General features: G+C 39.9%; 1 protein-coding gene across 1 annotated transcript; it reads left to right on the forward strand.

The window, feature by feature from the left end:
* The first annotated feature begins 14,974 nt into the window (after window positions 1-14,974).
* Window positions 14,975-22,753, forward strand: TRIM59 (tripartite motif containing 59). Its single transcript, XM_075266720.1, has 2 exons — window positions 14,975-15,050; window positions 21,370-22,753. Exon 2 carries the CDS (start codon window positions 21,373-21,375, stop codon window positions 22,558-22,560), a length of 1,188 nt encoding a protein of 395 aa, XP_075122821.1. The 5' UTR covers window positions 14,975-15,050; window positions 21,370-21,372; the 3' UTR covers window positions 22,561-22,753.
* Window positions 22,754-27,687: the final 4,934 nt, after the last annotated feature.

Raw genomic sequence — 27,687 nt, forward strand, 5'->3', positions numbered from 1 at the left:
GAGCAGGAAATGTGTCGTGTGAATGTATCCAACTACAAGCCCTTTAGGATAATTGGGAGTATACATGGAGCAGTTACAGCATTATTTTAGTAATAAGTTATGGGTAATCCTAGCTGCGGCTTGCCATTGCAGAAGTCCTTTTGTTTTAATCTGTCTAGTTCAGATAAGTTTCTCATATTGTTTCCTAACTGTGAATATGTAAATAAATGTCCATTAGGTAGGATTGTGTGTTTAGGGTAGGTGGGCACTTAATTTAAAAGGTTTGCTAACGAAATTATAACTTTCATTGTATATGAAGATGGGGTCATTTACTTATATTTCAGTAAATCCACAACTTCCCCTTTAGGCTTGTTTATTTTTGGGGTGAGGTTCCAGGTTTAGGATGGGTTTGCACTGTAACAACTGCATGCAGTTCATCAGTGAAAATGCACCATGTAAACTTAGCCTTCCATGCATGTGAAAGTGTGCTTTGTCGGTGTCCTACCAGCGTTAATTCATTATTTACTGTGATCTCATAGAGAGGGTCTGTGTAGGGGGTTGTGAGCCCGGGCCAGAACTCGGGATAGGTCCTATTTCTGTCTGTTTGTGGACTGGGCTCAATGCACACATAAGAGACAGTCGCATAGTAACAAAGCCTTTTCTCACTGGTCGGAGTTTAGCTGCCTGTTAGTGTCTGAGATCGTGCAGAGCTCCTGTAGGATTAAAGTGGGACGACAAAGTGAAAAATCTCAACGTGCTATGGGAAATACTGGCAGAATTAAAACATGAGTTACATCCTTACATATATTAGTTTTTTATGGGTGGGGTTAAGTCCTGATACTTGCAACACTCTAGATAAAACTTTCTGTAACATGGACAACTGATATGGAGATTCCTCTCAGTGACTTAGTACTAAATAGAATTGATAAAATATAATACATATATATATATATATATATATATATATATATATGACAATCTGGGTAAATGATAGGATTTGTGCACATTTTTCTGTCTTTTAGCATTAGCTATGTCATTGGGGTTCTGACAGCATAGTTACTTCCCTTTCAGTCTCATCTGAAGCTGTCCCCATGGCCTGCTGGCCCATATCTTGCTGATGGGCAATCTATCAACTTTTGTGTCATGACAAAGTTCACTTAATATCGATTGAGAACAAGATAGAAGAGTGTGCACAAGCTTTATAAAGGACCATCTCGTATTAAGCAAAGTAACCATTTGAGCCTTAAAGGGGAGCCTGTTACATTGAAAATGCAGTCCATATGTTATAGAATAGTCTGAGATATAGGTGTCCAGTGGGTGGTCCGATTTGGTGATTGATGGCCTTCCCTTCATATTCATAGCTGTATATGGGCTCGTTCACACGTGAGCATAGGGGAGGTTTTTGACAGCGGATTTTGCGTCAAAAACCTCCCCTTACAATGGTGGTCTATGCAGACCGCCAGGCTTCTTTTCTCCGCTAGCGGTGGGCTGCTGCTAGCGGAGAAAAGAAGCAACATGTCCTTTCTTCAGGCGGAAGCCGCGCGGCTTCCGCCCCCAGCAGCACCCTCCTATGTCGGCTCATTCATTTGAGTCAACAGCGGAGGGGAAAGCCACGACCGCAATGGCTCGCTGCGTCTCTCTCGGTGTCAAAACCCGCGCGGGCAGTTCATGTGTGAACTAGCCCTATCACTGACTATTAACCCACCCCCAGTGCACTACTAAGCTCAGAATGAGAAGTTATTCTCCCTGCTCTATAACATTCTGCCTTCAGATTGGTGTGCACTTTCAATGCGACTGCTTCACTTGAATTCAGATTAGAATTTGCTCATCTGCAGTAATAGTTCCTGACTTGCTGGCTGAGAATAATACTACATGGTGTATATTGTACTTGAATACCAGATTGGGGATGTAAGACTTGGGGCGTTCATACTAGCGTCAGTGTCCGTGCAAAATCTTGCGCAGGCGTTAGCATTGGACACTAGCTGTGTCTGTTACATTTTGCATTATTTTAAATGGGACACCATGCTTAGTGTCTGTTCACAAAGATGTCCGACTTTTCAAGCGGACCGCTAAATCCTACATATCGGACATCTTTGTGAAGGGACACTTAAGGACAGGCACGGACAGTAAAGGACGCTGCATGGTGTCCCATTTAAAATAATGCAAAATGTAACGGACACCGCTAGTGTCCAATGCTAATGTCCACGTAAGATTTTGCACGGACATTAGCGTCGGACACCGACTGTAGTGTGACCGCCCCCTTACTGTTAGATGCAGCTGTAGTTATATAGATTGTGTTCAGGCCATACTTTGTACTTATGTGAAACCTTCCATTAATATCTAGTCATGAGACAAATACCCCAATTGTCATGTTAGTTAACCTCATATGTGGCCCTCCAAAAGTTTGTTTACTACTTTAAATATCCTCCCATATATATTCTATATATTAGAGTATGTATGATATTCTTGCGTGTATCCAGAAGCCCTAACATCCATTCAGAATTTTAAAGGATTTCTTCACCCTATACTCTTATGTATATTTATTTGCATGGACATTGCAACCTTATTGTGGCATGCTGATGAAACAAGCATACTTGTGAAGGCTGTCTATATCAAAGCAGAATATATCATGTGTATAGTTACTGTATCTAGTGAAATTGGCCACACTGTAAGAATATCAAATTCTTGACATCCCAATTAACCAGATGTTTTGTTTTTTTTGACAGTGGAACTAATATTACAAACCTTTCCCATTAATGTGAGTTAAAACTGGTAAAAATAAAGAATTTATTTAGCCAAAACAGAACTGTCTGTAAAAATGTATTATTCCTACTTACATCGGAACAAATGCTAGTGTTTTGTTACCGCTTGGGATTCAGCTCGTGGGTCCCATAGTGTGAAAGTTGAGTCTTTCCCTGAAAAGGCTTGTAAGGGGTTGTACTAAGATTTAAAGTCAACTATAAGTGTCCTGCGCATTGAAACGCCACCGATCACAAGAACAGTCCAATACTCCCCAAAAAGATTGAAGGAAAGTCAACCATGCACACAGTCACAGCATTCAGCTGATAAATTAAGCAGAAGTGTGTGAGCATACAAACTAACAGCGATCACGTTCAGCTCTCCTGCCTGTAGAATAACGTGAATGTCCATGTGGCATAGAGATGTGATGTACGGAAAAAGCAGGACAATTGGGTCAGTGGTGAAAATTGAGCCATGAAGGTGTTCAGCCGTTGCCCATAAAGTTTAAAAGCAGGCCTTTGTTTCATTAGCGCGGTGGTTCCGGGCCGTGGGGCCTTAGCCTTAAAGGGGTTTTCTTGGACTTTCAAATTGCTAACTTATCCAATGGATGTTCGAGGCTTTTTACTTCACAGGTTATGTATGTGACGTCATGTTCATCACATGGCCTGATCACAATTCTATCTAAGGCTAGGCTTCACCTGTGAAACGAAGTCCATGCATTAGCCAGATTTTATGGCTTGAACTTCATTCTTGGAGCAGAATGAAGAACTAGGATGCTAAGAGTCCTAACTCCCAGCTATATACTGCTGTGTAACAATTACAGTATGTGGCTGGTGTGCAGGGACTCTTATTGTCATAGATAACTACTGCTAAGAGTCCCACTCCCAGCATTAAGTTCAAGATGGTAAATCTGACTAAGGCCCCACTTTGTTGAAATGCAGATTTTTAAATTGCAGATCTTGTGGGGTTTTTTTTTTTTAAATATGTTATAACCAAATCCAGGAGTGCAGAAAGTAGAAGTACAGGGTGGGCCATAGGTATGGACACACTTAAGTTCTACGGATCATACTCCCTTGGACTTCTAACTCCGGGGCTATTTGAAGACAATGGTGTACTCCATGAAGATCCAGGATCTGGGGAACCTGAAACTGGTTTACTGTCGTTGCTCCATGTCACAGACGTGTCAATAACTTGATAATGAATAAAGCTATGTTAAAAATAACCACACCATTGTTTTTCTTGTGCACTTCTCCATATGTTTGAGGTGTCAAATGACCCCCTTCCCTTTGAAAAAAGTAGGTACATCCAAAATGGCAGCTTTGCAGATGTCTGCCATGGGCATCACCCGGCCTGAAATGTTTCCCCCTCCTATATACTAATATGGCGTAAACGATAAGGTGATATCAGCAACCACTTCCATTTTATCTGGGTGTATCCATACTTATGGCCCACCCTGTACTTTATATATCTCCTCCTTTTCTCTTGTAGTCATTCTTGGCTTTGGCTCAAAAAAAGCAACAATCTGCAGGGGGAAAAAAAAAAGCTTTCTGCAGCGTGGGGCCTTAGCCTAACACATTGAGTTTTACGAGTGAAACTTGGTTGTGTGTAGCTTGCCTAATTCCGGGACGTCTGCTGCATAAATATATGGTGCAGTGCTCACACAAACCCTGTAACCTCTTCAAGCTGCTGATCAACCAGAAAAATCCCTTTTTAAAGAAAAAAAAAAAAAACAGGTCCTCCTCTTGCAAGAACTCTTCTATGTATTTCAAGCTGTATCCAAAGCCAGTGCTGCATCACTATCTGCTCAGCACCTCCTTCTCTGTAATAGGATGCCTAGAGATTGCTCTGTATTTTTATGAAATATAAAAAACAAAAAAAACTTGCAAGTCTTCAGTAGGTGATACCTTTTTTTAATGGCTAACTCATAATGACAGAATATAACGTTTCAAAGCTTCCTGGCTTCTTCAGATATATCTAAAAACACTTTCTAAAGACTGCATATTTATGTATAACTGGACACATAGGGATAGGATTTCAGGAGGGGGGGGGGAGAGGCTTATTACTATAATACATATAAAAACAAATAAACAGTTCCCAGGTTCTTTATCTTTATGGCTGTCTTAGCTCAGTGATTTGTATAGAATGACATGAACCCATGTGATGCATTCATTCCATTATCCAGAGTTTTAAATAGGGTCATGCTCTTGTATTCATGAATCAGTCGCTGTTTTCTTGATTTAAAATTCCCTCTTAAAATCAAAATTTTCATGTCATTGGTGATATTATGATCTTCCTGGCAGAAATGTTTGGGCACAGGAAGGTCCATTCTTTGTTGGATAATGGAATGAATGGCTAACACGGTACAACAACAAACATTTATTTTTATGGTTACAGGTTCCTTTTAAATTTTGATAAAACTATTTTGGGCTAAGGTCCTACATTGTGGAAACATTTTTTTTTTCTTTAAAAAAAAAAAAAAAAAGTGCTGTATTTTCAAAAATTTTAATTTTAGTGAGTGTTTTTTTGTTTAAAAAAAAAAAAAAAAATTAAGTGGAAAGTGGCTTGCTACGTGGGACCTTGGTCTTGCAGGGGCCAAATAGCATTTTAAATAAAGCTTAGCAAAGGGTGCACCAGGGAACGGAGAGTATTTAGCACTGCTGGAGGATGGAATTAATGCCATCATTGGCTCAATCCACGATATGTCCCATGCAGAGAGGGTCCATATTACATAGTAATAAGAACGAAGGCCTATGGCTTTACAAACCGTTGTACACAGCTTTATGCACACAACTGTATTAAGTAGCACTTATGTAGTGTATGTGCACTCTTGTACTGGATAACCTGTCGACACTGATCTTCTGCTTGGACACAACAGCTTACATGGCAATATACACAGTGGTACCCATGAAGATTCTCCTCTTGTATTACTAATAAGATAGAACTATATCTATTATACATTATAGGCCAAAAGTTTGGACACACCTTCTCATTCAAAGAGTTTTCTCTATTTTCATGACTATGGAAATTGTAAATTCACACTGAAGGCATCAAAACTATGAATTAACACATGTGGAATTATATACTTAACAAAAAAGCGTGAAACAACTGAAAATATGTCTTATATTCTAGGTTCTTCAAAGTAGCCACCTTTTGCTTTGATTACTGCTTTGCACACTCTTAGCATTCTCTTGATGAGCTTTAAGAGGTAGTCACCTGAAATGGTTTTCACTTCACAGGTGTGCCCTGTCAGGTTTAATAAGTGGGATTTCTTGCTTTATAAAAGGGGTTGGAACCATCAGTTGTGTTGTGCAGAAGTCAGGTCGATACACAGCTGATAGTCCTACTGAATAGACTGTTAGAATTTGTATTATGGCAAGAAAAAAACAGCTAAGTAAAGAAAAATGAAGGATCAGTCAGTCCAAAAAATTGGGAAAACTTTGAAAGTGTCTCAAAGTGCACTTGTAAAAACCATCAAGTGCGACAAAGAAACTGGCTTTCCAAGGAAAGGAAGACCAAGTCACCTCTGCTGCGGAGGATAAGTTCATCCGAGTCACCAGCCTCAGAATCGTAGGTTAACAGTATCTCAGATTAGAGACCAGGTCAATGTCACACAGAGTTCTAGCAGCAGACACATCTCTACAACAACTGTTAAGAGGAGACTTTGTGCAGCAGGCCTTCATGGTAAAATAGCTGCTAGAAAACCACTGCTAAGGACACGCAACAAGCACAAGAGACTTGTTTGGGCTAAAGAACACAAGGAATGGACATTAGACCAGTGGAAATCTTTGCTTTGGTCTGATGAGTCCAAATTTGAGATCTTTGGTTCCAACCACATTGTTTTTGTGCGACACAGAAAAGATCAATGGATGGACTCTACATGCCTGGTTCCCACCATGAAGGAGGAGGTGTGGTGGTGCTTTGCTGGCGACACTGTTGGGGATTTATTCAAAATTGAAGGCATACTGAACCAGCATGGCTACCACAGCATCTTACAGCAGCATGCTATTCCATCCGGTTTGCGTTTAGTTGGACCATCATTTATTTTTCAACAGGACAATGACCCCAAACATACCTCCAGGCTGTGTAAGGGCTATTTGACGAAGAAGGAGAGTGATGGGGTGCTACGCCAGATGACCTAACCTCCACAGTCACCAGACCTGAACCCAATCGAGATGGTTTGGAGTGAGCTGGACCGCAGAGTGAAAGCAAAAGGGCCAACAAGTGCTAAGCATCTCTGGGAACTCCTTCAAGACTGTTGGAAGACTATTTCCGGTGACTACCTCTTGAAGCTCATCAAGAGAATGCCAAGAGTGTGCAAAGCAATAAATCAAAGCAAAAGGTGGCTACTTTGAAAAACCTAGAATATAAGACATATTTTCAGTTGTTTCACACTTTTTTGTTAAGTATGAAATTCCACATGTTTTAATTCATAGTTTTGATGCCTTCAGTGTGAATCTACAATTTTCATAGTCATGAAAATAGAGAAAACTCTTTGAATGAGAAGGTGTGTCCAAACTTTTGGTCTGTACTGTATATGTAACAGCCAGGTACACATCAGGAAGACTTTAAATATTCTTTGTGGTTTTCAATCTTCCTTTCTCTCTCGCTTTGTTTTGACATTGAATAAAAAGACATTTTTTGTGACATATTTTACTTAGTTAGTGGTAAATATTGATCAATATTTTTGTATATAGAAAAAAAAATTGGAAATATACAGAAAAAAAAGGCTGGCGTGTGAACATACCCTTAAAGAGGATTGATATCAGAGATGAGGAGGGTGAAGCGAGAGGGAAATGCTGTTTCAATTACAACCAGATCTCTCTAGAAATGTATGAGCCATAGAAGGTAATGTACAAGGGAAGGAGAGGTCCTTCATAGGAGGGAATTAGGATGTGTAGGGTAAGCCACAGTTTTTCTATCTCCACCTGTTGATTATAAGTACGAAGGGAAGCCCAGGAAAGTATATGCAGGAGGTGGGCCATTCAATAATAATTAATATTCTGGGACAGCTTGCATTCCCCGATGTTCAGGATGTACTTGAGGAACCTATGTCTCTCTGAGCGTCAAATAAAGCTGAGTATACATGACTGAATCCGAGCTTTCCCTATGGGAGACAGCCACTGGTAGAGTTTCAAAATAGTGTAAAAGCTTTGGCAGTAGGGTCATCTTAACCACTGTGATACATCCTAAAAAGGACATAGGCCGGTGCCACCACCTATTCTACAAACTTGCGTAATTCTGCATCAGCGAGGGCAAATTGGCTTTGTATACTGTGGAATTAAAAAGGGTAAGATGTACCCCCAGGTATTGAACAACAGAATTTTAATGTTGGTTGATGTTAGTCCATGTGTGGCTACGTACAGTGGATTTCACACCAACATTACACTTTTTTTTGTCTCGTGATATGGATTTCAAACTCCCATAGTATAAATTATGTTGTGGATTCCTATCGAAATAAATGGAAAAAAGAATACACTACCATTCAAAAGTTTAGGGTCACTTAGAAATGTCCTTATTTTTGAAAGAAAAACACAGTGTTTGTTTTTTTTCAGTGAAGATAACATTAAATGAATCAGAAATACACTCTATACATTGATAATGCGGTGAATAACTATTCTAGCTGCAAACGTCTGGTTTTTAATGTAATATCTACATAGGTGTATAGCGGCCCATTTCCAGCAACCATCACTCCAGTGTTCTAATGCTACATTGTGTTTGCTGACTGTGTAAGAAGGCTAATGGATGTTTAGAAAACCCTTGTACAAGTATCTTAGCACAGCTGAAAACAGTTTTGCTCGTTAGAAAAGCTATAAAACTGACCTTCCCTTGAGCTAGTTGAGAATTTGGAGTATTACATTTGTTGGTTTGATTAAACTCTCAAAATGGCCAGAAAAAGAGAACTTTTATGTGAAACTCGACAGTCTATTCTTGTTCTTAGAAATGAAGGATATTCCATGTGAGAAATTGTCAAGAAACTTAAGATTTCCTACAATGGTGTGTAGGAACAGTGTGCACAAACAGGCTCTAACCAGAGTAGAAAGAGAAGTGGGAGGCCCCGCTGCACAACTGAGCAACAAGACATTAGAGTCTCTAGTTTGAGAAATCGACACCTCAACTGGTCAGCCTCATTAAATAGTACCCGCAAAACACTAGCGTCAACGTCTACAGTTAAGAGGTGACTCCAGGATGCTGGCCTTTAGGGCAGAGTGGCAAAGAAAAAGCTATATCTGAGACTGGCTAATAAAAGGAATATGGGGAAAAGAACACAGACATTGGAAAAAAGTGTTATGGATAGCTAAGATCGAAGTTTTAGGTGTTTGGATCACACAGAAGAATATATGTGAGAAGCAGAACAACAGAAAAGATGCTGGAAGAGTGACTGACGCCATCTGTCCAGCATGGTGGAGGTAATGTGATGGTCTGGGGTTGATTTGGTGCTGGTAAAGTGGGAGATTTGTACAAGGTAAAAGGGATTTTGAACAAGGAAGGCTATCACTCTATTTTGCAATGTCATGCCATACTGTGTGGACAGCGCTTGAGTGGAGCCAATTTCATCCTACAAAAGGACAATGACCCAAAGCCACCTCCAAATTATGCAAGAACTATTTAGGGAAGAAGCAGGCACCTGGTATTCTATCAGTAATGGAGTGGCCAGTGCAGTCACCAGATCTCAAGCCCATTGAGCTGCTGTGGGAGCAGCTTGACCGTATGGTATGCAAAAAGTGCCCATCAAGTCGATCCAACTTGAGGGAGGGGCTTCTGGAAGCAGGGGGTGAAATTTCTCCAGATTCCCTCAGCAAATTAACATCTAAAATACCAAAGATCTGCAAGGCTGTAATTGCTGCAAATGGAGCATCCTGTGACGAAACCAAAGTATGAAGGAGAAAATTATTTCAAATAAAAATAATTATTTCTAACCTTGTCAATGACTTGACTATATTTTCTATTCATTTTGCAACACATTTGATAAATAAAAGTGTGAGTTTTCATAGAAAACACAAAATTGTCTGGGTGACCCCAAACTTTTGAACGGCAGTGTATGTGCAGATTTTATGTATTTTTGTAGCAGAGTATGTGCTGAAATACAGTTTGTTTTGTAATATGACCATACCCCTATATTAGTTTAGAAAGGTAGTTGCTCTAGATCAGGGGCGTAACTTGAGGGGGTGCAGTTGCACCGACACCCAGGAGCCTTAGGGGGCCCATAAGCACTGGGATCAGTATTGAGATTGCAGCTTCCATCTGGCCCATAAGCCAAAGAGACCCACAGATACCCTAACCACACTAAGGATGATTAAACTCTTCAGCACCCATAACCATAACTATCAAGAATTCACTGTAGGGATGAGGTAGGGGGCCTTGGACAAAAGATTGTACCGGGGCCCACAAGACTTTTGTTACACCACTTTTCTAGATGAATCATCTCCCAAAGTGTGAGGGTAAGTCATCCACAAAATTAGATATTGTGTTCAACTTTGTCTTCTTTTGGAGTGCTAAAAAGAGCAAGGTCATTTTGTGACCCCTGTATGCTAGGTGTTGATCTAGAATATAAATGAATAATTTGGAACAATTATAAGGGAAGGATTATTCTAACCACATTTTTGTCTAATTTAGACTACATAAAGATGTCCTCAATTTTTTTTTTTTTGCAGAATTGCATGAGCAATGCAGTCCTTGTTACAATCAGTTCCTTACTGTTCCTGATCACTTGTTGTGTATTGACTGCCAGAGCAGCCAGGGAGAGGTGGAGGATGATCTCTATTTATCAATTAAATTATTAAAAATTTACTGAGAAACAAACTCCCAAAAATTACATACAATTTACATTGTACACTGTATACTGAAGCTCCGATTTGCCAAGTGACAGCCTCAAAAACTTTTTAGAGATGATCTGCAAAGAGGAGTGAACCAAAATTCCTCCTGACATGTGCGCAAATCTCATCATCAACTACAAAAAAACGTCTGACTACTGTGCTTGCGAACAAGGGTTTTGCCACCAAGTATTAAAGGGATTCTATCATTAAAATCACATTTTTTTTCTCGATCATCTGTATGCAAATGACTTCTCTCGGAGCACTTGGGGTGGTCCCCAGCGCTCATACAGCACTGGGGGCGTCCCCAATTCTGCGAGAGAAATCTCCAGTGCCGCCTCCATCTTCTTCAGGAACAGCCTCTCTGCACGTCTTCTTCCGGAGCTGGGTTCAAACTTCTACGCATGCACAGTCGACTCTGCCATCGGGACATGGGCAGAGCCGACTGCACATGCATGTAGCCATTTTTTTGTGGCCGCTTACCTCAGCTTACTGTGTGAGCGACCACAAGAAAATGGCCGCTTACACCAGGTGGGCATGCGCAGTCGGCTCTGCCCGAGTCCCGACAGCAGAGCCGACTGCGCATGCATAGAAATTTGAACCCAGCTCCGGAAGAAGACACACAGAGAGGCCGTTCCTGAAGAAAATGGAGGCAGCGCTGGAGATTTCTCTTCCAGCATTGGGGCCACCCTCAGTGCTGTTTGAGCATTGGGGACCACCCCACTGCTGCAAGAGAACCCATTTGCATACAGACGAAAACCGGGATTTCTACCGAACGGCAGCGCTGAAAAGACATCTAAAGGTAGGAGAAGAATAGCCTTTTTTTTAAAGAGGACCTTTCATGGCTTTGGGCACAGGCAGTTCTACATACTGCTGGGAAGCAAACAGTGCGCTGAATTCAGCGCACTGTCTGCTTTCCCGATCTGTGCCCCCGATGAAGAGCTTTCGGTGCTGGTACCATAGCTCTTTACAGTCAGAAGGGCGTTCCTGACAGTCTGTCAGGAACATACTTCTCCACAGCAGCGCTTATCGTGCTGTACAGTCTGAGCGGGGAGGAACGCCGCCATCCCTCTGCTCGTCCATAGATGAGTATTATCAGGAGGGGAGGAGGCGTTCCTCCCTGCTCACACTGTACAGCGCTATAGGCGCTGCTGTGGAGAAGGACGTTCGTGACAGACTGTCAGAAACGCCCTTCTGACTGTAAAGACCTATGGTCGGCTTTCCAGCAGTATATAGAATTGCCTGTGCCCAAACCATGAAAGGTCCTCTTTAAGGTTATTCCTACGTGATATCGAGAAAAAATTTGATTTTAATGATAGAATCCCTTTAAGTCTTGTTTGCCAGAGGCATCAAATAGTTATTTCTCTATGCAAACTGCAAATAAATTTGTAAAATTTATACAATGTGATTTTATGGATTTTATTTTTGATATTCTGTCTCTCACTGTTAAAATAAGCTACCCTTAAAATTATAGACTGTTCATGTCTTTGTCAGTGGGTAAACTAACAAAATCAACAAGGGATCAATTAATTCCGTCACTATATATATATACTGTACATACAATTTATATGTAATTTTTTATACATTTTACTACTTTTGCACAATAAAAACTTTCTCTTTAAAAAAAAAAAAAAAATTGCCCTTGAACACAATCGAGAAAATATTCTGTGTGTGGGCTGCAGTACCCAACTGAACGTGTGCATAGAACTCACTGCATCATAGTAATGAGTTATGTTGCAGTGAGCTCCCTAACAGCTTGATCGCTACTGTAATGAACTGATAGTGTTATATTCATTACTGTAGCGGTCGGGCTGCTTCTCAAAGAATAAGATTTTCAAACATCCTCAACTTTCAGACTCGAATGTGGGTGTGGTTAGGAAACATTTATGAAGTCTGTGAAGGGCATTTATCAAACCATTTTTCTGCCTTTTTTTTCTTCTTTTTATCTCTATGGTCCAGTACACATGCCTGTGTATCACGGACCCATGTGTGTGGCAAAACTCAGGACAGATCCTATACTTGTTCATTTTGCAGCCCAGGCTGACTAAAGTTAACAGTGGTGAAACTACCACATCCGATTACAGGCCCTATTTACTTACAGGTCCCTGCTGGCTGCCTTCAGCCCTCCGGGGGGCCCTGTGCTTCCTATATCACATCCCAGGAGCAGGAAAGGTGGCACTATGGGACCAAGTCTTTGCTTGTTATACCCCTGTACACAGAAGTTATCCATGTACTGTCCACGCTGTTTGAACATGGACTTTAATGTGCATGTAGCCTTATGCTCTGTGTGTGCAAGATTTACTATGTGTTTGCACTTGTCATTTTGCCATTTTTGTTGGGGAAAGCGGGCTTTGTCTATCTGTGATCATTTATGATACATTTATGCAATTTGTACAAATCGGAGGACGGATTAGACCAATTTGCAATTAAAGTTTCTGGTGGACAAAATTTTAGGCACAAACTAAACCAACAAATACCATATATACTCGAGTATAAGCCGAATCTTTCAGCAGTTTTTGGCTTATACTTGAGTCAGCAAAAAAAAAAATTATTATTTATTTTTTTTTTTTTGGGGGGGGGGGTCCATGTATAGAATCTTCCATAAAATAGTGTAAAAAAAAGCTTTAAATTTTTAAAAAAAAATATAAGTTCTAAATCACTCCTTTCCCTAGAATACATGAAAAAGTAGAAAATGACTGTGAAACACACATACATTAGGTATCCCTGTGTCTGAAAGTGCCCGGTCTACTGAATATAGGGTATCTGCAGTGCTCCTGTTCGGTCAGGAAGGGGTTAATAGGAGCACTGAAGATCCCCTATATTCAGCAAGGCTGAATTCCAAATGGGGGAAAAAAAAAAACAGTCCTCAAGCTCAGGGAAGGGGCAGACAGACAACTAAAACACCCCCTCCCCTTCCCCAGCACCTACTGCACCCAAAAACTCTGACCATTTTAATTTTTGAAATTTTCCAGTAGCTGCTGCATTTCCCACCTCGGCTTATACTCGAGTCAATAAGTTTCCCAGTTTTTTGTGGTAAAATTAGGGGCCTCGGTTTATATTCGGGTCGGCTTATACTCGAGTATATACGGTAAGTGGTATAAATAAAATAATCTAAAGATGCATTGCTGTGATCAATTTGCTGCATCTGAAGACTGTGTAGGCTAAGGGCTTTTACATACGACCATGATAAATGACTGTGTGACAGCCAATATGACAACACTTAGTATACAATGTGCATATTCACTAGCTCGTTATTTGGTGGCCTGTTTTTCACAACCATCAAAAAAATGTAAATGCACTATATGGGCTCGTTCACATGGAGTCTTTTGCCAGCGGATTTTGACATGGAATCCACCGCCAAAAACTGACTTCAGTGGGAGCTACTCGCTTCTTTTTTCCACTACCTAGTAGCGGAAAAAAGAAGCGACATGCCCCTTCTTCCCATGGCGCGAGGCTCCCTCCTGATTAGACCCATTCATTCGGGCCTAATCCGGAACAGAACGCTAGTGCACTGGATCAGTATTCTGTCGCGGCTAGCTGCGCAATATGTTCACACGCGGAATCCATTTTTCACCGTGTGAACATACCCTATATGTCCGTGAAAACGAAAATACCATGTGAATAAAAGCCTTCTTTGCACTTGCATGGACAGACACTGCAGTTTTTTTTTGTTTCATTTACGCACGTTAGTCAGTGAAACACGACCACTTCAGACATTTTTGGAATATGGGCGACTTTATCAACGAATACATGGCAGTTTTCTGGTGTAGATATGTGATGCATCTCCACAGCAAGGCCCTTTCTTTCGCCAGAACAGTTGCCACACATCCCCGTTCTGCACGCCACTCGTGTCACACACTCGTGTCACATGAGGACAGGCTGGGCCACGGACGCCTTTTATTTATTATCACTCTCCACTTTTCTGAGGTGAATTATACAGGAGTTCTATGCTAGTTCCTGATTGGCGCAGAACTCTACATACTTCAGGCGTGTCTGCGGTATCTTTAGAAGACTGCTGTGTATATCTATCTATATATTTCTGCATGAGGACCGCAGCATGTGAATTTGTATCCTAATACAGACAGGTAGCAGCACACACCTGCCCCAGGCTGTAACCGGCTATGTACAAAACCCTGTGCCTGCGCCATTTCCGCGCTTACACAGCACCGCCGCTAGTCACTCAGCACGTACACACATGAATAAAGGCAGCCGTTCACAGCCAAGCCCCTGTCGCACGTCCCGGGTGAGCAGCGATTTTGTGGCTGTCTACTTTCTATTCGTGGCGGCGGCTTCCAGCAGCTTTCAAATGACGCCCCGGTTACTATGGCCGTGCGGCTGTGACTGGCGGCCCCGCGGTGATTACTTTCGAAAAGAACATCTACCATTCGCCGCCTCTGCCGTTTGAATGGAATGCGCAGGCGCACTGCTGCCTCTGCACATTGACGTTACAGGCAGCCCGGCACAGCCACCCCGGCTGTCTGCAGTGTACTCGGCGCTGTCACAAGTTTCTGCCGCTATAAGGTAAGACATTTCTATTCTGCTAATGACTGGCAGCCTCTCAGGCTCTTCTCAGGCTCACCGGACATGTAAGCACAGTCTACACACTAGTGTCCTAGTATGCCAGCTGTGGAGAAACTTCCATCTATAGGTTCAGGTGCAGTGCCAGGTTAGAAACCATATACATCACTATAGGACTCTGCAACCTGTGGCTACAACTGCTGTGGAAGCACAAGCCCCAGCATGCTGGAGAGCCAGAAGCTGCAGAGCACAAGTCTATAATATACACCTACCACAGAAGTGTACTGTCTGTCTGTCCAATCCACGAAATCATTACATGACATTATTTGCCACTTACCATTAGCGTAACCTTATGATGGTAAAGACTTATACTAACATGTGCCCATACCCGGGGTACTCACACCCTGCCTGCACTTGGCAAGCGCGATCTCATCCACCTGGGGCAACATGTAATGTCCGGACATCACAACTTTTATTTGTACTTCTAATAGTTACAATTGTCCCTAAATGCAATGTCTTTAGTCATTAATTTCTCATTAGCAAACTTACCCTGTATTCAGATTGTGCAGATTATGCAGAAAACCAGCTCTACACCCCCTACTGGCAGCAAAGTCCACAATTATTTCATAATATTTCATATTTATTTAATTACAATAATATTACGACAGATTTTCATCAAAGCAAGAAAAACAGACAGAATATTAATTCATCCAACACAAAGAACTGTCTGTGTATGTGCATGTATGTGTGTATACGTATGTACGTTCATAAATACATACATACTGTACATACATGTATTTAAAAAAAAAAATAAAAAAAAAAAATATATATATATATATATATATATATATATATATATATATTTATCTATCCAAAAAAAGCAGGTGGCACACCAAAAATTGTGAAAAAAATTGAAAGACGCTTATTGCCTCATATTGGAGGTTTATTGCTCCTTCACTTTTTTTCACAATTTTTGGTGTGCCGCCTGCTTTTTTGACGTTATATTGAACGGGATAAATTCTTTTCCCATTGGTGAGCACCCTATGCCTATACTGGTGCGGTCATATATATTTTGTCTAATATTTTGTGTATATATATATATATATATATATATATATATATATATATATATATATATATATATATATAGATAGATAGATAGATCTCCATCGATATATATGTGCGAGTGTGTATATATATATATATATATATATATATATATATATATATATCAAATATATTTTTTTTCTCCTGCTCTTTTTCCAACATCCCTCATTTAAGCACTACATATTTGTTCTGCACATCTGGAACACCAAATATATGAGATATTTTCTCCTTCTATATTATATTGACCGATTATTACACTGAGGTTTATTTTATAGACTAGGAAACCCATATTTTAAGTATTCAGAGTTTTTTAAATTGCTCTAAATCTGTACTGAAAATATAGAGCGTCTCATCTTCAAGTACAGTTAGCAATTTGTATTTAACACCTTGTACAGCCACTCAAGAAAAGCAAAGGTCCTGTGAGACATTTGTAAGAAAAAAAAAAAATATTTTTTTTAATAGAATTTTTTATGCGTTGCGTTTTTTTGTATATAAAATTATTACATGATTAAAATATGAGTGTAGTGTAGTGAATTAAACTAGGACTGGAAGTTTTGAAACTGTCAAGAACTAATATTAAAAAACTGTAAAAATATATTAAACAGTTTGTAAAATTCTAAAATATTTAGGAACAAATTAAAGAAAAGGTACTGTATCCATTTGAGATATAGTGTGAAATGTGGGAAGGTGCTGTGTCCTTATATTGCCTTGGAGTTTATATTTACAAGACCTAAAAAAAAAAAAAAAAAAGAAGACATTTTTATTTAAAATTATATGATTTTTTTTAAAAATTTATTCTCAATTGTTAAAAAGTTTTAATAATTGACAACAAAATCTATAGGCCTAATTGTGAAATCAGTGACTAAGTACTTATTTCCCAGAATGAAAAGCAGAATATTTTATACAAGGCCATCATGGTGTTATGTATAATATATATATGTATAAAATATATATATGTATAAAATATATATATATATATATATATATATATATATATATATATATATATATATATATATTATAATTTAATAGACACAGTAAGACTTACTTATATTTATCCTATCCCTATGTTTGTGCTGTACTGTATAAATTATTGTTGTTTCAATATAAAATAAATGTAAAAAAAAAATGTTAGAATAAAATAATGTTAATAAATAAAATGTTAAATTCTATTTGATATATTTTATCCATCAGAAATAAGTTTGGCATAGCTATGATAGATGAAATAAGCCTATTTTATTAGTGACGATGCATTGCCTCAGCCCTGCCATATCCTGGCACATTTCTAGGTCTTTTTCCTTTTCTTTATAACTCTTTTGTAACAAGACATAATGCTGATGATATTGGAATGATGACTACGCTAAATAATATGTAAGGTACAGTCTGTATAATTATTGCTCAAAGTTTTTTTCCTATACTCTATATATTTTCTATGCTTTACATTTTCGCTTCTTCTGTATGAGAAGTAATTAGGACAGTATAATATATATGTATACCTAGGAAAATACTGGATTGCAGAGTAAACTGGAAATTTTTACTCCAGAACAGTCAAACAAAACCCGATTTAACTCCTGTTGTGCTGTGCACAGAACGTTGTGTACTTTCCAATAAATGAGGCAAGCTTTCTCATATTTTCTCTATTCTATAAAAGTAGAGATTGTGAATTGATGTGTGGTATAAATAAATGAAATAAATGTGTTTGATATAGGTGCCATATGTATTACTTTACTGGTCAGTTTAATGTAAAGAACGGGCGTGGCTAGCCGATAGGACATAGGCGCCAGTTTTATCAACATATTGTACATTTTATGAACCCCCAAATATGGTGCAGTTACTATGCAACGAAGAGGGGGTACGCTGAGTTAGAACATCACAAGGGATATATATATATATATGTATATATAGTATATATTTTGAAATGTCTGCATTGCATTCAGTAGACTGTGATCTTGGTGATACTTTATTTTTCTGGGACATATCCATTTGAATGTCTGACATTTCCATCATAGATACAGGACGCTGCTGCATTGTTTCTGCTGACTCATTGTCTGGATTCACCCTAAAAAGACTAAGACGGCAGATTCGTGGCCAGACAGGAGCACATCTAGTTTTTCAACCCTTGCAGGCCCAGTGATTTTCCAGCCTGCCCAGTGATGCTCCTCTTTAATATTAAATGGTACTCTGCCATGAAGCCGGGCACAAATTATATAGTAAAATAACAGTTCATCTCAATAAACATTTTATTACGTATTGATCTGCCCATGGGTAGAAAGGAGGAGTGTTGGGGGAGGGGGAATTAAGGAACAGCTTGTTAAATATAGTCTGCCCGCTGTCTGAGTGGTACGTGGTTAAATCATGTCTGAGACAAATGCAATTAAAAGGACACTAAAGCTGGCCAACCTTATAAGAATGGCATTTTGGTCATCAGTTTACGCCCTATTCCCCCCTTCCCCACTTTAACATGGCCAAACGTGCATATTAATCCCTATGGAGGAGGGTGGAGTGAGCAGCTGCCAGTCACCTGTGGCGGTGATTATTCTGAGGAGAAACAATAGAATTGGACAGCAAAAAATCCAAGCGGTCGATAACTGCTCTCCCCCTAGAGGAGACATCTACGCATGTCTGAAACACCACCCTCCTCACACCCTCCATACTAGATCTGATGTGTATCGGGGGCTTATATACTGATTTAGGGGGCACTGGGGATAAAATAGAAATATATTCATATTAGTTCTTTGTTGCCACTACTTGGGTTGCAGTACACTCCTGAATGATGACATGTAATCCATAGGGAACACGTTATGTGTTAGGCCAGCCCACCCTAGTGACATTAGTATGGCCAACACATCACTGGAGCGGGCTCAGACTGCCCGGCCTGCTCCCATGGCGCTACAACACCAAACAGATGTGGTCAGGAGCCCAAAAAGCCACAAAGAATTCTCAAGAGTATATTCGGAATTTGTATTCTTTTACCACTCGCTACATTTATTTTAGTCCCTGGAAAACCTTTTCATCTCTTTACCTTGCAGCTCAGTACAATCTTTTGTTCCCTGGAATCAGCCATTTCATGCTAAGGAAAGGCCTGCTCTTTACTGAGACGTAACAGGAAGTGCAGAAAATGGCGGTCCTATGTATCAGAGGGGTTGTCCACTCTTATGATAAGCTAAATTTTTATAAACTGTTTAATTAATTTATTTACTTATAACACATCAACTATGTGACTGCATCTAAAGGGCCAGTTATTGTGGTCGGCTATGGCCCAGTTCACATCTGCATTCGGGCCGTAGCAGCACATTTCTCTCCGCATGTTTCATGCAAGAATTGAGTGGAAACCAAACAGACCTCATTATAGTCTATGGGGTCCCCGGGTTTCCTTAGATAGCCACTTTTTATGTGGATAGGTTTCTATTTGGGGAGATCCTAAGCAGACTCCCCGAATGTAGATGTGAACTGGGATTTTTCTGTATGATGGTGACATAATACCAGGGTAAACTACAATGATCACATTCATGAAAACTGTCTAAAATAAAAACTTTTTTTTTTTTTTTTTTTTATTTGTCCAATCTCTGTGCAGCTTTCATTTTTCAACTGCAATGTAAGATATGAAAGCTGCACTATGGGCAACAAATGGTTTCTCAGACCTGAATAGATATTTTTCCTACTAAATATATATATATATTTTTTGCTTTAGTATTGAGGGCCTATGGATTGATCCAGCTGCCTCCTGTTACTACTGTAAATCCTATCCTACTAATATTATAAATGTGAAAGTTTGTGTGTTTGGATGTTTGTTCCACTATTGGCTGAGATTTTGCACATACATAGATATTTTGCCGGAAGGAAACATAGGCCACTTCACGAGACGCGCACTCCCCCGACAGCCTGACCACGACCGGAGAAACAATACGCCGGTGCCACTGCAGGACCTGAGATGACGTCATCACAGGTCTGTCAGCGGCGCTCCCATTGGTGCGCGGCAGGCTCTGGGCGGGCCGGCGGGGAAACGGTGCAACCCAATACGTCCAAGGCAGTCTGCACAGCGGGCTGGGCTCCGCTGTGCGACCCGGCCAACATGGCGGATACTCGTGGCTCCAGAGCGTCGCAGCCTGCTCTGCGTGCCACGACGACGCTATCCACAATGGCGGCGAGTGTGCAACACACTGCGGCACTCTGCGCAGGGCAACATGTCCATCGGCTCGGCCGGCTCAGTAAGTACACCTGGAGACTGTAGGGTGAGCCAACTGTCGGGCTGAAAAACATTGGTGACCCTGGGTAGCGCTTGGAAGGATGGTGCGCAGGCCACAGTTTGGGAGGTACAAGGGGGTGGCCTGGGAACACGAGGCAGTGACAGCACAGGAGAAGGCTTGCCTCGGGAGCAGAGGTGCAACCGTGGGGGAGGATGGGGGTCCCCAGAAAGGGGGGCCCACACAGGGGTGCAAGCGGTGCCATAAGATGGGGGACCCGCGGGAGGTAAGAGGGCGGAGGGAAGGGGGCCACGGGAGCAGTAGCAGGAGAGAGAGAACATCACAGCAGCGAAAAGGGTCCACCTTGGCGCACGGCTGAACCTCTCCCCCACCAATACAGCCAACTGTACGCGGCTCAGCACCACCGCCAACCCTCGGACGAAGTCGCGAGCAGATGCTAGTGTTGTAATATTTATAATTACAGATAAGCGATTTATGAAGGAGTCAGAATGTGAAGCAAAAGAGAAGTTGAGGTTGCCTACGCCCCAGCCTTGGGAGAGTCAATGGCTCTCCCAGCATGACCTGAAACTCACTGACCGTAAGAACATTTTGCTACAGCTGAAGAGCCACAGATTGGCGACCACTAGTGTCGATTGGGTCAAGATTTGTTAATGGCAATATTTTGATTAGTCTTTTCCTTTAGGGTTTGTAAGCTACAAACAGAAGTGGATTAAGAACCATGAAAGAAATAAAACTCTTTCCAGCAGTTTTTTTTTTTTCTCTCTGTAGGTTCTTGCTGTGGTCTTGCCTTACAATATACTGCCCTGTGCACTTGGCCTTACAGAAGTACCGCATTTGGTGCTTTTTATTTTCCTGTGCCTTTCTGGTGGTGGAAACACTGTTATATTCAGATAATTGATAAAGTTTTCATATTGATGTGAGGACATGTTGACAGTCTTTGGCTTGTGTGACACCCTAGTCATAGTCTCTTACCTCTGATCTTTAATCGTACCGTCTTCCATCTCTTTTAGGAAATGGAACATTTAGAAGAAGAGATGACTTGCTCGGTCTGCTTGAGCATATATGACGATCCTCGAATTCTGCAGTGCTCTCATTCTTTTTGCAGAAAGTGCCTTGAAAACTTAATCAGGTCTACAGAAAGCTATTTATGGAGATTGTCAATGGGGAGATTGAAATGTCCAGCCTGCAGAGGGATTACTGACATTCACGCTGGAGTTCATTCCCTGCCGGTCAACTTTGCATTAAAGGCTATTGTGGAAAAATATAAAAGTAACCAAATATCTAAAACTTGTGCTGAACATAGCAAACATCAGCTAAACATGTATTGTCTTAAAGACAGACAATTGATATGTGGCCAGTGTCTTACAGTAGGACCACATAGAGGTCACCCTGTAGATGACCCTGATGTTGCTTACATGAAAGAGCAGCAGACAGCTTCTAAATTACTGGCCGCCCTCAGTGATAAGAACTTCACCGGAGTGTCCCCAGTCATCCGGGCACTAGAGGAGCAGATGACCAATTGTAAAAACATTGTTCTGGAAGACAAAAAGGAGGTGCTTGTGTTTTTTGACAATCTAATTGAAGTCCTCGAGCAGAAGAAGCAAGATATGCTAGCTGCCCTCAATGATCTTAACCAACAAGTGGTTGGTGTTTTTGCCCCACAAATAGAGGAGATGAAGCAAATCAAAGATGAAGAATTGGATCTGGTGTCTTTGTGCAGCTCCGCTCAGACGGAAGAATCTTCACTGGTATATCTAGAGACTATTCATGACATACAGCAAAGAATGAAAGCCTTAAAGAAGCAGCAGCTGCTTCCCATTCGCCCTGTTGAGATCTACCCTAGGGTTGGGCAAATATTAAAAGATAAATGGCTAAAGACAAATATTGGGGACATTCCCCTTCTGCCCACACCAAAGTTTGCCATTCATTCTCAGGAGAACGACTACAAGGCAGTTCCAAGCAGTCCTCTGTGGACATGGATAGCGGCTGCTTTTCTCCTATTCATTAGTCTTATATGCTTATTCATTTACTTTAGTGCAGAATCATCATCAGACTTCACTAGCCGCTATTTGACATGTCTTTCTGAAGTCACGGGACTGGTGCTTCATTTCGGGGAGAATCAAGTAAATACAGTCTCTCTCAGGCTTTCTAGCTTATACATGGACTTCATTGCTCAGCTACATTCTTTACTTAGGTTTTAAATAGTATATACACCATCTCTTTATGGTGATATATATATATATATATTAGTGTGAGAGGAAAGAATAAATAAATAAATCATGATTAGAGGTGAGTGAGTACTATTCGAAACGGCCATTTCAAATAGCTCGCACAAATAGGAATGAATGGAAGTGGCCAACCGCTTAACCCCCTGCGTGCCGGCTGCGTCCATTCATTCCTATGAGTGCGTGCTATTCGAAACGGGAGTTTCGAATAATACTCGCTCATCTCTAATCATGATATGTGTGCTGTCTATGTATTATTGGTAGACAGTGCTGAAAAATGGAAATACACTATACGTTCTCTATATATTAATTATATATCCAACAAAGCTATTTACTCCCTACTCTTTCTGTTAATACACAAATAGCACATAACTTTATACAGACAAGTGTATTCAGGACTTTTATATGAATCCCAGATACTACAGCAGTATTGGAGCAATCCCGGTTTCAGTAGTCGGGCGCAAAATGTACAGTTGTATAAACAAGGCCTTAGACTAGTATATTTTTTACATTTTTTTAGTATTTTTATATATAGCGCTATATATAATCTCTATCTATATGCATGCACAAAGGAGAAGGCAGCATTTCAGCACAAAGCAAATCCAAGGAAAAATTATGTTCACACAGTGGACTTTTTTTTTTTTTTAACAATCTTTAGGCTGAGACCCCACATTGCAGAAATACAGCTTTTTTTTCTTTTCTTTTTTTGAGTGGATTAAGCAGAAGATAACGTGTAAGAGCTTCCTTTATATTTCCCATTCTATTTGTAGCCATTCTCAAAAAATGCAGCAATTCCATAATGTGAGGCCTTACTTACCATCAAGCAGTTAAAATTTTGTCTATTATTGGATATTCTTTTAAGTATACAGGAAACAAGAGAGTAATGAGTGATTTTCATTATATTATACGGTGGAAAAAAATATAGCGTCCTGCAGATTTAAAAAAACAACAAAAAAAACCAACACCCAAAAACGGAGGACCAGTGTGTGTGTATATAGTATACAGGTCATAATAGTGAAACTAATAATATATTTTAAAGAAAAGCATCTGTTACGTCACTTATCTCCCCACGTTTAATTCGCAAACCATAGAAGTCTATGGAGAAAGGAAGGGGTAGAGAGAGGTGACACTCCCCAGTTCTGTTGTGAGAAAAATGACTCACTAGATGCTATAGTTTGTCTCCAGTCTTTGCCAGTGTTTTCCCCTCTCCATAGGCTTAATCATAAAATGATCTTTTTATACAAATGAAGAAGGACAGTGGTAGAGGTTTAAGTATCATAGAGCTAGGCTGTTGTGATGTTAACCTATACAGAACGTTGTGGCCTGACTGTACATGCAGCTGCATTTTCTGAGATGGTTGTCACAGTGTAAAATAACATGCAGCAGAGGTGTGTAATAATAGAATGCATGTTCTGCAGTATTGGTCATTTTGGTGTGGGAGCTGCTGGTCTAGAAGGTAAAACTTTAACAGCTTGAGAATCCTATTCATTTGTGTTAGTAACATTCAGGATATTGGTGCAATGCAGATAATAGATTTCACCTAATATTGTGGAAGTTGCCCTCCTCCCTCCAGGAGACCCAGCAGGATCCATGAAGGGGTCTTGTGGTATCTATCACCAAGACATTAGCAGTCTTCACAATTTGGCCACTGCCAACGTTACTCAGATCCTTGCTCAATGTAATGACTTCCAACACAACCTGTAGACTATTTCTATTGTGCTTAATACATCTCATCCCTTGACGCTGCATTTACATGGCACTCTTCCTATATAATTAAAAAGAACAAATACTGCATTTAGTTTTTAATCATAATGATAGCATATTATACATGTCAGCTGTATGATAATGGATTTAACAACGGAAACCTTAGTTTTCCTGGCTGTTAGAATACAGGTGAAATGAACAGTAGCTTGTGCTAAAGTGGCGTTCATACTACCGCCACTGTCTGTTATAGGGTTTGTCATTAACCCCTGGAAAAACTGGACTTGGCTTGCCGGTGGTCAGATTTAAAACCCTTTCAATTGAATGCGTTTTTAAAGGTGACCGCCAATGTCCATATGCAGCGTGGCCCATTTTTGTTTTTTTGCACGGACACACAGTCCTGCATGTAGGACTTAAGATTGCAGCAGAAAAGCACCTTATAACTGCAGCTGGCTAGGTGCTATTGTTGTAAGGTAGTGAGTGTTATTCATACCCCATGTTAGTGGTTTAATGTTGGCTGATCCGTACATTTCACGCTATAGGGCCGCACATGCATTTATTCTTTCCCTAATAAAAACTATATGGAAAAAAAAAAAAAAAAGTGAAACGAAAATGCAGATTTTCTATAATGTGTGGATAAAATTACAAAATCACCTTAAGGGTGCATGCACACTGAGTAACGCCGGGCGTGTATCACAGGCGTACACGCCGGCATTACAGCAGACTGCCGAACACTTCCCATTCACTTCAATGGGAGCGCTCGTAACAGCGGCGTTTACGAGCGCTCCCATTGAAGTGAATGGGAAGTGTTCGGCAGCCCTGCTGTAACGCCGGCGTGTACGGCTCTCATACACGCCCGGCGTTACGTAGTGTGCATGCACCCTAATACTGTAAAACACAATTTTTCCCCACAGCAGCCAACAATATGCAGCATTTTTGCAATGTGGGGCCTTGACCTTAGGTCACAAGATGACTCTACTGAATTTTCCTGGAGGTTTCTCTACTATTGCAAGAGACTGTTTACAAAATGGGGCAGTTTTTGCAGTAGCATTCCTCTTGGATTGTCATGGGGAAATCCTGCAGCATAAATCTGCTAGGTCTCGTGTGGACCTGGGCTTAGTCTTAGGACGAAAGCTGAAAACTTGTTTTATATATGCACTTATCAAGTGTTATTTGGGTAACATGAAAATGTTACTTACAGAATGACTTCCAAATGCTGTAGTCTAGTGACTGTTTTATATGATGATGGGAATAATATTTAGCCATATTAAGCTCTTAATTCCACTTTACTCTCTAGTAAAAGGATCAAAAGGACCAAACACATGGGTATGATTTACTGTGTATAAAGTCTTATTGATGGGGAGCTGTTTGATGCCTACTTGAATTTATGAGCTGCAATAAGAGCTCACCCATATATTAGAAAGAAGCCTACGCAATAAAATGTTCAACCAATTGTAAGTGGACTTAAAAAGCAATGTAACATTACTGACAAGGATGGGTTTAGACAAAACAGATCTTTTTTTTTGTTCTCTATTAGTAAACGATTAAGGGCTTATACATACTGCAGTATTAGTCAAGTCTATACCAGTCGAGCAAACTTGACCGATTTCCTAAAAAGCTTTATTTAAAAAAACAAAAAAAAAAAACAGTGTATAAACAATTGCTTGAGGATTTTACAGTAGATTTTGACTTCCAAATTTAGGTCAACGATAATAAACCTCTATCAATCTGTGAGCATTATACAAGAGAAGTTGGTACGCAGCAGATTAAGAGTTGCATTATAGTTCAGTTTGTGGAGTTTTCCAAATGTCGGCCCCAGTATCTGCTGTGGATATTAACTACAAATCCACAGGGAAAATACTCAGCAATTCCTTTACATGGTTACTTACACTACACCAGGCTCAGAATACTATTGGGTGGACATTTTGTCTAACTTTGAAGTTGTTGACCAAAGCCATATGGTCATTCAATCCCTCATAGTTTTGTCTTGTCTGTGACGTATTTTATTATGTGATTGACTTTTCAATTCTATTTCTCTTTCATTCTATAAATATGAAATGAATAAAGTTGTGCCATAAAAAGGAAACCAAGATACCAAATATGTATATAGTAATTAAAGGTAGTCTGTTTCTAATAAACTATATTACTGGCAAATATTTGTAGGTGTATAAATTATTTTTTAACTGAAATTTTACACTTTAAATTTTATATTATTTGACCTTCCAGTGTCAAAACATTTCTGCAATGAAGATCATAATATCACCAATGACATGAAAAATTTGATTTTAAGAGGGAATTTTAAATCCAAGAAGAATAGACGGATTTATGAGTACAAGTGCATGACCCTATTTAATACTCTGGATAATGGAATGAATCTTTCACATGGGTTCATGGCATCCTACAGAAATCACTGACCTGAGACAGCCATAAAGGCACTCTGAACTGATAAGAACTGTGGAATTGTTTACGTGTATATACCAATAAGCCTCTTCCTCCTAAAATTCTATCCCTATGTGTCCTGTTGTACATAAATATGCAGCCTTCAGAAATTGTTTTTAGTTATATCTGAAGAAGCCAAGAGCTTTGAAACGTTATAATCTGTCATCATTATGAGTTAGCCATTAAAAAAGGTATCATCTACTGAAGACTCAAGTTTTTATATTTCCTACCCACTGGCTAACACGGTAGAAAATCAACAATTTTCCTTATACATTATTTAATGGATGCAAAAAAAAAAAAAAAAGTACAAACAGTTGACCATCTGCTTACATACACAGTGTGAAAAAAGATTTTGGGACACAATGTAGTATACCATACTTTGTCAGTCAATAAAAAAAATTGGCTTGTGATTTTTTTTTCTCTCAATCATCATCAAAGTCTATGAACATGGGTGACCATTCTTTGCAACTGTTAAAGGGGTCTGATAAACAAGTTATATTATAAAAAAAAATAATTTTGGAGCCTAACTTATCCTATAAATACTGTGTCAGGTCTTAATGACTTGACTTTAGGGGTTTTCCGCAGTCAGTTCAATAGCTGTAAATACTAGATGTGTTAAGTGATTTGCTTTTTCACAAATTATTTGATTTCACATTTTTATACATATAGAAGTTTTTACCTGAATTATTGGTCTTATAGTTTATATAGGTTTGTGCAAAATTTACATTTTTCAGTTACAGATTGCAAAGTGTTCAATCACATACAGAACCTTTACCATTGAATCATTCAGGGCAAGAATGGGTTGCTGAATTTTTATTCTCAGTTGTAGAATTAAACAAAAAACAAACCCCAAACCACCACACACCAAGAACTTCATCTGCAACAGAACGTACTAGATCAAGAATAAAAGGTAGCATATTATGGTATCCTGTATCCCAAGGATCACACAAACACTATCACACC

Source organism: Leptodactylus fuscus, chromosome 3 (genome assembly GCF_031893055.1).
Source record: "Leptodactylus fuscus isolate aLepFus1 chromosome 3, aLepFus1.hap2, whole genome shotgun sequence".
In the NCBI taxonomy this organism is placed as follows: Eukaryota; Metazoa; Chordata; class Amphibia; order Anura; family Leptodactylidae; genus Leptodactylus; species Leptodactylus fuscus.

Excerpts from the sequence above, each read along its gene's own strand:
- TRIM59 (XM_075266720.1), top strand. The coding sequence starts at position 21,373 with ATGGAACATTTAGAAGAAGAGATGACTTGCTCGGTCTGCTTGAGCATA.